Source organism: Triticum aestivum, chromosome 4B, assembly GCF_018294505.1.
Source record: "Triticum aestivum cultivar Chinese Spring chromosome 4B, IWGSC CS RefSeq v2.1, whole genome shotgun sequence".
NCBI lineage: Eukaryota > Viridiplantae > Streptophyta > Magnoliopsida > Poales > Poaceae > Triticum > Triticum aestivum.
In genome coordinates this window covers 43,180,000-43,193,868 of record NC_057804.1, presented here as the reverse complement: position 1 = coordinate 43,193,868, position 13,869 = coordinate 43,180,000, and the positions used below count along the sequence as shown (strand labels likewise).

General features: G+C 48.1%; 1 protein-coding gene across 1 annotated transcript; it reads right to left on the bottom strand.

Annotated features, from left to right (window-relative positions):
• Positions 1-11,224: 11,224 nt before the first annotated feature.
• LOC123089936 (caffeoylshikimate esterase-like) lies at positions 11,225-12,276 on the bottom strand. The gene is made up of 2 exons (XM_044511467.1): positions 12,087-12,276; positions 11,225-11,628 (listed from the first exon to the last, which is right to left on the bottom strand). The coding sequence occupies exons 1-2, from the start codon at positions 12,274-12,276 to the stop codon at positions 11,240-11,242; spliced, it is 579 nt and encodes a 192-aa protein (XP_044367402.1). The 3' UTR covers positions 11,225-11,239.
• Between the last annotated feature and the right edge of the window lie 1,593 nt (positions 12,277-13,869).

Here is a 13,869-nt window from a genome sequence, read left to right as displayed (position 1 = left end):
GTCACATCGCCATGTGACTAATACCCAAGAGTTTTAGGTTTGATCATGTTGCTTGTGAGAGAGGTTTTAGTCAACGGGTCCGAACCTTTCAGATCCGTGTGTGCTTTACAAATCTCTATGTCATCTCCTAGATGTAGCTACCACGCTCTATTTGGAGCTATTCCAAATAACTGTTCTACTTGGAGCTATTCTAAATTGTTGCCCCATAATACGTATCCGGTATCTCTTCTTAGAGCTATCCTGATAGGTGTTAAGCTTGCATCGACGTAACCTTTACGACGAACTCTTTTACCACCTCCATAATCGAGAAAATTCCTTAGTCCACTAGTTACCAAGGATAACTTTGACCGCTGTCTGTGATCCATTCATGGATCACTCTTGTACCCCTTGACTGACTCATGGCAAGGCACACTTCAGGTGCGGTACTCAGCATGGCATACTGTAGAGCCTATGTCTTAAGCATAGGGGACAACCTTCGTCCTTTCTCTCTATTCTGCCGAGGTCGAGCTTTAAGTCTTAACTTCATACCTTACAACTCAGGCAAGAACTCCTTCTTTGACTGGTCCATCTTGAACACCTTCAAGATCATGTCAAGGTATGTGCTCATTTGAAAGTATTATTAAGCATTTTGATCTGTCCTTATAGATCTTGATGCTCAATGTTCAAGTAGCTTAATCCAGGCTTTCCATTGAAAAACACTTTCAAAATAACCCTATATGCTTTCCAGAAATTCTACGTCATTTCTGATCAACAATATGTCAACAACATATACTCATCAGAAATTCTATAGTGCTCCCACTCACTTCTTTGGAAATACAAGTTTCTCATAAACTTTGTACAAACCCAAAATCTTTGATCATCATCAAAGCATACATTCTAACTCCGAGATGCTCACTCTAGTCCTTAGAAGGATTGCTGGAGCTTTGCATACTTATTAGCATCTTTCGGGATTGACAAAACCTTCTGGTTGTATCACATACAACCTTTCCTCAAGAAAATCGTCGAGGAAACAATGTTTTGACATCCTATCTGCAAGATTTCATAAATAATGCAGTAATCGCTAATATAATTCCAACATACTCTTAGCATCGCTACGAGTGAGAAAATCTCATCGTAGTCAACTCCTTGAACTTGTCGGAAAACATCTTAACGACAAGTCGAGCTTTCTTAATGGTAATTCTTACCATCGTTGTCTGTCTTCCTTTTAAAATCCATCCGTACTCATTTGCCTTACGACCATCGAGCCGTTCTGCCAAAGTCTTCACTTTGTTTTCATACATGGATCCTCTCTCGGATTTTATGGCCTCAAGCCATTTATCGGAATCCGGGCCCACCATCGCTTCTCCATAGCTCGTAGGCTCATTGTTGTCTAGCAACATGACTTCCAAGACAGGATTACGTACCACTCTCAAGTAGTACGCATCCTTGTCATCCTACGAGGTTTGGGAGTGACTTGATCTGAAGTTTCATGATCACTATCATAAGCTTCCACTTCAATTGGTGTAGGTGCCACGGGAACAACTTCCTGTGCCCTGCTACACACTGGTTGAAGTGATGGTTCAATAACCTCATCAAGTCTCCACCATCCTCCCACTCAATTCTTTCGAGAGAAACCTTTCCTCGAGAAAGGACCTGATTCAAGAAACAATCCTTTATTGCTTTTGGATCTGAGACAGGAGGTATACCCAACTGTTTTGGGTGTCCTATGAAGATGCATTTATCCGCTTTGGGTTCTAGCTTATCAGCCTGAAACTTTTTCACATAAGCGTCGTAGCCCCAAACTTTTAAGAAACGACAACTTAGGTTTCTCTAAACCATAATTCATACGGTGTCATCTCAACGGAATTACGTGGTGCCCTATTTAAAGTGAATGTGGTTGTCTCTAATGCCTAACCCATGAACGATAGTGGTAATTCGATAAGAGACATCATGGTATGCATCATATCCAATAGGGTGCAGTTATGATGTTCGGACACACCATCACACTATGGTGTTCCAGGCGGTATTAATTGCGAAACAATTTCCACAATGTCTTAATTGTGTGCCAAAACTCGTAACTCAGATATTCATCTCTATGATCATACCATAGACATTTTATCCTCTTGTCACAATGATCTTCTACTTCACTCTGAAATTACTTGAACCATTCAATAATTCAGACTTGTGTTTCATCAAGTAAATATTCTCAACATCTACTCGAATCATCTGTGAAGTAAGAACATAACGATATTCACTGCATGCCTCAGCACTCATTGGACTGCACACATCAAAATGTGTTACTTCCAACAAGTTGCTATCTTGTTCCATCTTACTGAAACCGAGGCTTTTCAGTCATCTTGCCCATGTGGTATGATTTGCATATCTCAAGTGATTCAAAATCAAGTGAGTTCAAACGGTCCATTTGCATGGAGTTTCTTCATGCATATATACCAATAGACATGGTTCGCATGTCTCAAACTTTTCAAAAATGAGTGAGTCCAAAGATCCATCAACATGGAGCTTCTTCATGCGTTTTATACCATTATGACTTACATGGCAGTGCCACAAGTAAGTGGTACTATCATTACTATCTTATATCTTTTGGCATGAAAATGTGTATCACTAGGATCGAGATTCAATAAACCATTCCTTTAGGTGCATGACCATTGAAGGTATTATTCAAAATAGAGTAACCATTATTCTCCTTAAATGAATAACCGTATTGCGATAGACATAATCCAATCATGTCTATGCTCAACGCAAACACCAATCTCGGTGGTAGAGGGAGCGTGCGATGCTTGATCATATCAACCTTGGAAACACTTCCAACATATATCGTCAGCTCACCTTTAGCTAGTCTCCGTTTATTCCGTAGCTTTTATTTCGAGTTACTAACACTTAGCAACCGAACCGGTATCCAATACCCTTGGTGCTACTAGGAGTACTAGTAAAGTACACATTAACATAATGTATATCCAATATACTTCTATCGACCTTGCCAGCCTTCTCATCTACCAAGTATCTAGGGTAATGCTGCTCCAGTGGTTGTTCCCCTTATTACAGAAGCACTTAGTCTTGGGTTTGGGTTCAACCTTGGGTTTCTTCAATAGAGCAGCAGCTGAATTGCCGTTTCATGAAGTATCCCTTTGTTCCCTTGCCCTTCTTGAAACTAGTGGTTTCACCAACCATCAACAATTGATGCTCCTTCTTGATTTCTACTTTCGCGGTGTCAAACATCACGATTATTTCAAGGATCATCATATCTATCCCTGATATGTTATAGTTCATCACGAAGCTCTAGCAGCTTGGTGGCAATGACTTTGGAGAAACATCACCATCTTATCTGGAAGATCAACTCCCACTCGATTCAAGTGATTGTTGCACTCAGACAATCTGAGCACAAGCTCAACGATTGAGCTTTTCTCCCTTAGTTTGCAGGCTAAGAAAATCGTCGGAGGTCTCATACCTCTTGACATGGGCACGAGCCTGAAATCCCAATTTCAGCCCTCGAAACATCTCATATGTTCCGCGACGTTTCGAAAAACGTCTTTGGTGCCTCAACTCTAAACCGTTTAACTGAACTATCACGTAGTTATCAAAACGTGTATGTCCGATGTTCACAACATCCACAAACGACGTTTGGGGTTTAGCACACTAAGCGGTGCATTAAGGACATAAGCTATCTACTGTCTGCATAATCGCTACTTTCAACTTTCAACTATATTTTCTCTAGGAACATATCTAAAACAATAGAACTATAGCGTGAACTACGACATAATTTGCAAAAAGTCTTTTGACTATGTTCAGGATAATTAAGTTCATCTTATGAACTCCCACTCAGATAGACATCCCTCTGGTCATCTAAGTGATTACATGATCCGAGTCAACTAGGCCGTGTCCGATCATCACGTGAGACGGACTAGTTAACGTCGGTGAACATCTTCATGTTGATCGTATCTACCATACGACTCATGCTCGACCTTTCGGTCTCCGTGTTTCGAGGCCATGTCTGTACATGCTAGGCTCGTCAAGTTAACCCTAAGTGTTTTCGCTGTGTAAAACTGTCTTACACCCGTTGTATGTGAACGTAAGAATCCATCACACCCGATCATCACGTGGTGCTTAGAAGCGACGAACTGTAGCAACGGTGCACAATTAGGGGAGAACACTTCTTGAAATTTTGTAAGGGATCATCTTATTTACTACCGTCGTTCTAAGCAAACAAGATGCATAAACATAATAAACATCACATGCAATTATATAGTGACATGATATGGCCAATATCATTTTGCTCCTTTTGATCTTCATCTTCGGGGCTCCATGATCATCATCGTCACCGGCATGACACCATGATCTCCATCATCATGATCTCCATCATCGTGTCTTCATGAAGTTGTCACGCCAACGACTACTTCTACTTCTATGGCGAACGCGTTTAGCAATAAAGTAAAGTAATTTACATGGCGTTCTTCAATGACACGCAGGTCATACAATAAATAAAGACAACTCCTATGGCTCCTGCCGGTTGTCATACTCATCGACATGCAAGTCGTGATTCCTATTACAAGAACATGATCAATCTCATACATCACATATCATTCATCACATTCTTCTTGGCCATATCACATCACATAGCATACCCTGCAAAAACAAGTTAGACGTCCTCTAATTGTTGTTTGCATGTTTTCCGTGGCTGCTATGGGTTTCTAGCAAGAACGTTTCTTACCTACGCAAAACCACAACGTGATATGCCAATTGCTATTTACCCTTCATAAGGACCCTTTTCATCGAATCCGTTCCGACTAAAGTGGGAGAGACTGGCACCCGCTAGCCACCTTATGCACCAAGTGCATGTCAATCGGTGGAACCTGTCTCACGTAAGAGTACGTGTAAGGTCGGTCCGGGCCGCTTCATCCCACAATACCGTCGAAACAAGATTGGACTAGTAACGGTAAGCATATTGAACAACATCAACGCCCACAACTACTTTGTGTTCTACTCGTGCAAAGAATCTACGCAATAGACCTAGCTCATGATGCCACTGTTGGGGAACGTAGCAGAAATTCAAAATTTTCCTACGTGTCACCAAGATCTATCTATGGAGAGACCAGCAACGAGTAGAAAGAGAGTGCATCTACATACCCTTGTAGATCGCTAAGCGGAAGCGTTCAAGTGAACGGGGTTGATGGAGTCGTACTCGTCGTGATTCAAATCACCGATGATCAAGTGCCGAACGCACGGCACCTCCGCGTTCAACACACGTACAGCTCGACGATGTCTCCCACGCCTTGATCCAGCAAGGAGAGAGGGAGAGGTTGAGGAAGACTCCATCCAGCAGCAGCACAACGGCGTGGTGGTGATGGAGGAGCGTGGCAATCCTGCAGGGCTTCGCCAAGCACCTACGGGAGAGGAGGAGGTGTCACGGGAGGGAGGGAGGCGCCAAGGGCTCAGGTATGGATGCCCTCCCTCCCCTCCACTATATATAGGGGCAAGGGAGAGGGGGGAGGCGCAGCCTTGCCCCTTACTCCAAGAAAGGGGTGCGGCCAAGAGGGGGGGGAGGAGTCCATCCTCCCCAAGGCACCTCGGAGGTGCCTTCCCCCTTGAGGACTCTTCCCTCTAGGGTTCCCTAGGCGCATGGGCCTCTTGGGGCTGGTGCCCTTGGCCCATGTAGGCCAAGGCGCACCCCCTACAGCCCATGTGGCCCCCCCGGGGCAGGTGGCCCCACCCGGTGGGCCCCCGGGACCCTTCCGGTGGTCCCGGTACAATACCGATGACCCTGAAACTTGTCCCGATGGCCGAAATAGGACTTCCTATATATAAATCTTTACCTCCGGACCATTCCGGAACTCCTCGTGACGTCCAGGATCTCATCCGGGACTCCGAACAACATTCGGTAACCACATACAAGCTTCCTTTATAACCCTAGCGTCATCGAACCTTAAGTGTGTAGACCCTACGGGTTCGGGAGACATGCAGACATGACCGAGACGTTCTCCGGTCAATAACCAACAGCGGGATCTGGATACCCATGATGGCTCCCACATGTTCCACGATGATCTCATCGGATGAACCACGATGTCAAGGACTTATTCAATCCCGTATTCAATTCCCTTTGTCTATCGGTATGTTACTTGCCCGAGACTCGATCGTCGGCATCCAATACCTTGTTCAATCTCGTTACCGGCAAGTCACTTTACTCGTTCCGTAACACATCATCCCGTGATCAACTCCTTGGTCACATTGCGCATATGATGATGTCCTACCGAGTGGGCCCAGAGATACCTCTCCGTTTACACGGAGTGACAAATCCCAGTCTCGATCCGCATAAAACAATAGATACTTTCGGAGATACCTGTAGTGCACCTTTATAGTCACCCAGTTACGTTGTGACGTTTGATACACCCAAAGCACTCCTACGGTATCCAGGAGTTACACGCTCTCATGGTCGAAGGAAGAGATACTTAACATTGGCAAAGCTCTAGCAAAACGAACTACACGATCTTTGTGCTAGTCTTAGGATTGGGTCTTGTCCATCACATGATTCTCCTAATGATGTGATCCCGTTATCAACGACATCCAATGTCCATGGTCAGGAAACCATAACCATCTGTTGATCAACGAGCTAGTCAACTAGAGGCTCACTAGGGACATATTGTGGTCTATGTATTCACACGTGTATTACAATTTCCGGATAATACAGTTATAGCATGAATAAAAGACAATTATCATGAACAAGGAAATATAATAATAACACTTTTATTATTGCCTCTAGGGCATATTTCCAACAATTTGCGCCTGTTATTTGAGGTGAAAGTCTCGAAGACTGTCAATACTATATTGTTATTTTCTGCGGGATGATGCTCTGCGGTATCGTTAATGAGGAGATCCTCGCCGCTATTGGCCACCTGCCGGAGTATCCAACATGTTCTAAGGTTGTGTGTTGGTATGGTATCCTGTGTGTTGTGAATTTTGCATGGCCTATTGAGCCATCCCTCCAATACGGTTCCACGCCCTGTAGTGGGCTTTGGTTTCTTTGTAATTGGATCAGGTGACTTGCGAGAGTGCACCCTTTTAGGTCGGACGAGGGGTTTAGTGAGAGCCGGATGATCCCAGAATTTTGTTTGGGTTTTCCAGGCTCTTTTCATCGCACAGTACTTCTGTACTATGGCCGCCAAGTCAGCAAAGTGTGCTATGTCACGGCGACTTATTGCGTTGAGGATTCCCTTGTCCGTGCAATTTTTGCAAAAGAATGAGATTGCGTCTTCCTCGTGATAGTCCTTGACCTTGCTCATTACAAGGAGGAATCTGGCCCAGAAGTGATGTATTGTCTCTTGGGGATCCTTTCTAATGTGGGCAAGATCGCTTGTATCTGGGTGGGTGGGTAGAGTTAAATCCAAACCCTGACTCGATCTGAGACCCAGGGGCGAAGGAGCTTCCGATTTTGGCAGTTCGGGCTCCGGGATGTTGCCCAATTTCTCTGGCCCGCTGTCCGATTCTAGGTTTGGAGCTTGGGTCATGTCCTCCCGTAGACGGGTATCCGGCTCGGAGAGCTCAGGAATCCGGACATAGTTCGTCCTCAAAATAGAGGAAAAATCGCTGCATTGCTCCTCCACCATCGCTATCTGATGGGTGACCGGCGGAGAGTTAATCTCTCTTTGGTCGGGTTTAAGCCCGATCCGATCATAGTCCGTAGCGACTCCCAAGGCGGTGATGCGATCCAAGAGCTTGTTCAGGGAGGAGAGCTCCATTGGATCCATCTGCTCGGTGAATTCCGAGCTGACGTGGAGGCTGTTTTTGATGACCGCAGAAGTCATCGTCGGCGCGGTGGCCGAATGGGCGGTCATGACGAAGCCGCCTAGTCGGAGAGTTTGGCCTACAGCCAGGGCTCCCCCAGTGGTGATGTTGTCCTTGATAACAAGGCGAGCCACCAAGCCTTACCGTGACGGCACAGTGGAACTCTCAATGAAAGCACCAATGTCGGTGTCAAAACCGGCAGATCTCGGGTAGGGGGTCCCGAACTGTGCGTCTAAGGCTAATGATAACAGGAGGCGGGGGACACAATGTTTACCCAGGTTCGGGCCCTCTCGATGAAGGTAATACCCTACTTGATTGATCTTGATGATATGAGTATTACAAGAGTTGATCTACCACGAGATCGTAGAGGCTAAACCCTCTAAGCTAGCCTACGATTATGATTGTTATTGTCCTATGGACTAAACCCTCCGGTTTATATAGACACTGGAGGGGGCTAGGGTTACACAGAGTCGGTTACAGAGAAGGAGATCTACATATCCGAATTGCCAAGCCTGCCTTCCACGCAAGGAGAGTCCCATCCGGACACGGGACGAAGTCTTCAATCTTGTATCTTCATAGTCCAACAGTCTGGCACAAGTACATAGTCCGGCCGTCCGAGGACCTCCTAATCCAGGACTCCCTCACTTAGTTCCCTCAGGACCTTTCGAATATTTCGGTGAGTCCTTTCTTACGCTGAAACCACGCTCGTAAGCATACTGGTTATAGAAATTGTAAGCCTCTCCTAGTGACTTGAACGTCTTCCTCATGACCTTTCAATGCATGTTCAATGATTCTTGCTGATATTCATCAAATCCGATGTCAAAGTTAAACAAATCATCACCAACATGCTCATCCTTCCCGCTTGTACCATCTACATCTCCCTGTAAATTAATGCATGAAACCATTTATGTCAGTCAGATATTATTTTAATATCTAATGCATGTAAGTTTCAAAACTTACTTTGCTGGAGCCGTCATCATGAGATGCATCAACGTGTGATTTGTCACTTTCATCGTCCACAATATTCCTCACAAAGTCCCCGTCCTCGTCCATATGCGCACATTTCAAAAAAATACATGTAAGCGCTCATATGGTTATTATGTCATTTCTTCTCTGATTTTTTTAAAAACATACCCGGAGTGCACTTTCAGCAAATGAATCATCTATATCCATGTCATCATCATCATCGCCATGTCGCTGCATGATGCAAAAAAAACATGTAATTGTCTGTGCGGTTTATCATATTTATTGTTTTTGTCAACATTGATCACACTTACATTGACACTATAAGATTCATCCAAACTCATGTGGTTCTCCTCAGCAGGTTCATCCATATTCCGTGACGAGGTTTCGTTGTCCTCGCTGTAATCATCGCCATCATAATCGCCCTCCTCCTCTAACTATACATGTTTAAAAAAAATTCTAAGATCAATCAAACACCGTGTAACATCATCCCTAAAACAATTTGTTCATCAAGCACAACGACGTCTCAAACCAACCTCTGGCACGGCGGCGAGGATTTCAGCCGGATCCATTTTGTCCGATAACGAACGCGATGACGGCGTGACGTTGCTAGCCGGCGGAGGCAGGTGTCGACGGCGTGAGGACAATGGCTGGTCGTAGCAGGCGGAGTGCGCGGAGGGAGGCGGCGACGAAGATCACGGGTGGGCGGCCATCTGGGCGACGGGAATGGGACGCGGTGGCAGCGGCAACGGTGCCGGGGCACGCGCAGCGGCCTGTTTGGGCGGCGACCCGGGCGACGGCGACTTCGTGCAGATGGGGGTCGTCGTGGAGACGGCGTGGAAGCGTTTAGGGTTTAGGGTTTTGACGGCGGGCGTCGGCGGCTACCGTGTCGTTTTTTTTCCAATAACTATCGACGCCAACGTGGAGACGTGCGGGCGTACGGCGGCGACGTACAGCGACGGGTGCGGGTACGCGGGCAGGCGTACGTACAGCGACGGGTGCGGCATACGCGGGCGGGCGTACGACGTCGCGCGCGGGCGTACGGCGTCGAGGTGGGTATTCCTATACCTAATGTGAAATGACCATACTATCCTTATACGTTTTAGGGGGGTGTACCGAAGCACTCCCCGTATATATATTCTTTTCAATATATTTGGTCAAACTTTACAAAGTTTAACTTCAGTCGACTCTAATATGTGGAGTAAATAAAAACGGAGGGAGTATTTTCTCTATAGTCTAGACAAGCTCACAACCGTTGCGGATGTCCCAAGAGGAGCAGAGCCTTGATATGGACATCGCGAGCGACCCTGGCTTTGTTGATGTCCTCACTAACTTGATATGGTCAGCTGGTTAGATTGCTGATGGATGTTGTTTCCTTTTGTGTTTCCCTTTTACTCTTTTGGTACCGGTGTTCTTGAACTCTAAAACACTCTATGGTTTATGGTGACACAAATCGGAGGAAACCCTTCTTCAGAAAGAAGAAACTTTGATCTGAACATGGGTGCTGCGTGTGTTGAGACTCAATCAAACGTGTAATAATAATTTGTGGTGCCGGTGAAGCATTGCGACAAGGACGGACGGCACACGGCTGCGGTTGCGGCATGGAGAAGCTGAGATGATCATTCAATGTCTGATAGCCGACCTCGCACGTCATGACAGAGTTAGCCGATGCCGATAGCTAAGCTGACCTCACACATCGCGATAGAAAGCGGCAGCGGGCCATCCACTCGTAGATCAGATCGGGGAATCACCACTCTCGGCCGCACCCCCATTTCCGGGCCGATTTTTGCCCTCTCAGCTCTCGCCGTCGTGAAAAAGTCGAGCGCGACATCTCTGGACAGAACCGCGAGTTCAGCCAGCGAAATCCTGAGAACGCTGTGCGCCGAGCGAGACACAGGGACGCGGCCAGCCACTGGCGTCAAGATCGTCAAAGCCGAAAGCTCCACGAGCCCAACAACACTGCAGCAGCGAGCAACACAATAATACATTGTGACAAAGGACAAGCCCAAGGAAATCAAATCAATTCTGCCGCAGATTCTGATTGAGAATCTTTCGAGACACAGAAAAACATCCCCTGCGAGAGGGAAGGTAGGCGTCTACATTATTGAGCACCACACCGGGCGACTCCAAGGAACGAACGTTTGTTTACCCTACCGGACAAAAATATGGGTCAAAAACATAGCTCGGGACACACACACCGGGAGCAGAGCAATCTCGGCCACCACCAGTCGTCACCCCGTACCGCACCACAACGTACTAGTAGTAGTGGTAGTTACTAATGCAGCTTCCCGCGCTCGCAAAACTGCCTCCTCCGCCGGGATGGGAGGATGAAGAAGATCATCACCATCCTCGCCGTCCTCGCTCTGGGGCGCAGGCGATCGGACCAACCGCGTCATCACCGCCGGGGACGGACTTTTGTCCCCGACACGCTCGGCGGACATGATCCGACCCTCCTGCCTCAGCCCACGGACCGGCCGGCCGGCGCGGCGACCAGCGTGATGTGTCAGATCCTGGGGCTGAGCCAGTCGACGATGTCGCCCAGCACCACCTCCTTCTCGGGCTCGATGAGGAGGTCGTGCAGCAGGCCGTCGTAGAGCCGGATGGCCTTGTCCGGGGTGGAGGCCTCCCGGTGCAGCCGGCGCGAGCCCTCCGGGTCGGTCACCATGTCGTCGGCGCCGTGCAGCACCAGCAGCGGCACCGTGACCCTGCGCAGGTGCTGCTGCAGGTAGGCCGTGAGCCGGAGGATCTCGTAGCCGGTGCGCACCCGGATGGACCCCGTGAAAACCAGCGGGTCCGAGTACTTGACCCTCAGCGCCTCCGGGTCGCGCGACACCGCCGGCCCGTTCTTGCTGGAACCCGTGAACTGGTACCGAGGCGCTATCAGGGCGAAAACTGGGGTAAGCGCCTACATACAATACACAATCACAATCAGTCAATCGACGGCGACCTTGGAGCTGGAGGCAGCGCACGGGAGAAAAATGGGGCGGCGCAGTTGACCGGGGAGATGAGCTATGTCATGAACGATCGGGATAATTACTGTTTTTTGTCGGGAGGGGATTGCGTAACAGGTTGCGGTATTAGGAGAGTTTTCAGGCTGCGGTAACAGATTGTGTAGCATGGTCGGACGAGGATTGGTCTGACGATTGAAATATAAATCAGACGTCGGATTGGAAGAAGAGTTTCCCTGTACAACGTTCACGAATCCTAATATAGACAGAGATCGGTGGATACTCCTTCTGTTAAATTTGCTTATTTCCTCATCTTTGCCCTCGCGCCGTCTTGCCCTTTGGCACCTCAACGTATTCATCATCCTCTCCGCCGCCGGCGCCTACCCCCCACGACACACGCACCAATACTATCAGCCGACGAAACGTCAGTCATGACGATTCCACCCTCGCCTTCCCTGTTCCTATTGGATCCCTTGGTGCGCACGTCCCGCCCGGGCGAGGAAACAGCCGACAACAAGAAGAATTTGCTGTCAGCCAAAGAGGCATTCGGGTTCCCCACGGACCTCGATTGCGACGAGCTCATGCGGGGCATGGCGCTAGAAGCAGACCTCGCCGGCGCGCCTGATCTGTGCCGCCTGACCCTCCGAGGCGTCCCCCCGTTGTCCACCTGCATCCATGCCGTCGACAAGAACCTGATCCTCATGATAACGTCCTTTCCCGAGGTTTACCACCGCGACATCTATCTCATCTACAACACGATCGACAGATCGCTCCACATGATCCCGTCTCGGCCCAGCTCGCCCACTCGCGCCACCGTCCTCACGGCCCGTCTCCTCGTCGCGCGCCGACAGGACGATGACATGTGCTACGCCCTGGCCTTCCCGGGGTCCGTCCGCGGCGTAGGCTCTAGACAGGAGCCCGTTCTCTTCGTGTCTCCGTCCTCGTCCGACTCACAGTGGGAGATAGCCAAGCGCGCTGAGTTCCCCGACCATCTGCTCGCGGAGAAAAGCGACTTCGTCGCCAAAGAGGTGTTCTCGCACCGTGGCCGTGGTTACTGGATGGATCTCTTGCTCGGTGGCATGTACTGTGACTGCGTTGATCTTCTCTCCGGCCAGCGTTCCGTGGACGTCCGCTCCCTAGGCCTGCCTGTGGGGTGCAAGAGTTACCTCAGCTGCAGAGACTACATACCAGAGGTGAGGGCCTTTCGAGCCGTGGGCTGTGTTGGGGACTCCATCAAGTTTGTCTCCATCACCGGCTTCCTTGAGCGTGTCAATCTTGTGGATGACCGCATGTTGACGGTCTGGAGACTCAAGAAAGATATGAGTTGGGATTTAGACTACGAGTTCAAGCTTGGGAGCCTGCGTGAAGAGGGGGCTTTCAAAGGGAACCACCTGCCGACCTCCATGGCACCCATGTACCCCTTCCTCAGCATGCAGGAAGACCATGTCATCAATTTCGCACTGGGTGAGTACATTTATCAGGATCCGGAGTTCTGCTTTCCATCCACGCCAAGCTTTTGGGTCCGTGTTGATATGAGCAGCAAGACTTTTAACTGCACACCTTTCTCTCTCACGGACGCCAGCATTGGATGTCTTCTTGCTATCTCCGGCAATGCTGAGGGCAAGCTTGCTTGGGCTTCCAGCCAAGCCAACTTTTGAAAGCCATGTCCTGTTACTAGTTAGGTGATTTTATTGCTTGCTGCTCCCAAATTGTTCATGCACGTTTCACCTATCTTATCTTATTTATTAACATAATCAACAATGCATCTAGTTCTTCTAAGTTTTAAATGGTTTGTTTGGCATGGACAGGCAATATGGAAGCATCAGACCAAGTATCAGGAATCATCAAGTTTGCTTATCTTTTTTACTTTGCCTTTTTCTGTTAACAAGGTGTTACTCTGGCTCAAGTCAATCCCCTGTTTACTTGCTACTGTTGGAGTGAGAAATTGTTGTGTTTGACTACTATTGGATAAACAGCAACTAGTATTTCCTGAGGGCCAAAGGCCATTACATATACATGTGTGTCAAAATGCAGAAAACCCCTTATACAACGGGGATATACCGAAAAGAGACTATACACATCTAACACCCCCCTCAAACTCATGGTGGATCAACAACATTGAGTTTGGAGAGAAAAAAGTCGTGCTGCGCTCGAGTCTGTGCCTTGGTGAAGAAGTCCGCCAACT

Bases quoted from the DNA above. Each gene is read 5' to 3' on its own strand.
- LOC123089936 (XM_044511467.1), bottom strand. From the start codon at position 12,276: ATGCCCCGCATGAGCTCGTCGCAATCGAGGTCCGTGGGGAACCCGAAT. The intron at 11,629-12,086 runs GTGCGTGTGTCG...CGCTTACCCCAG, and splicing joins TTCGTCGGCTGATAGTATTG to TTTTCGCCCTGATAGCGCCT.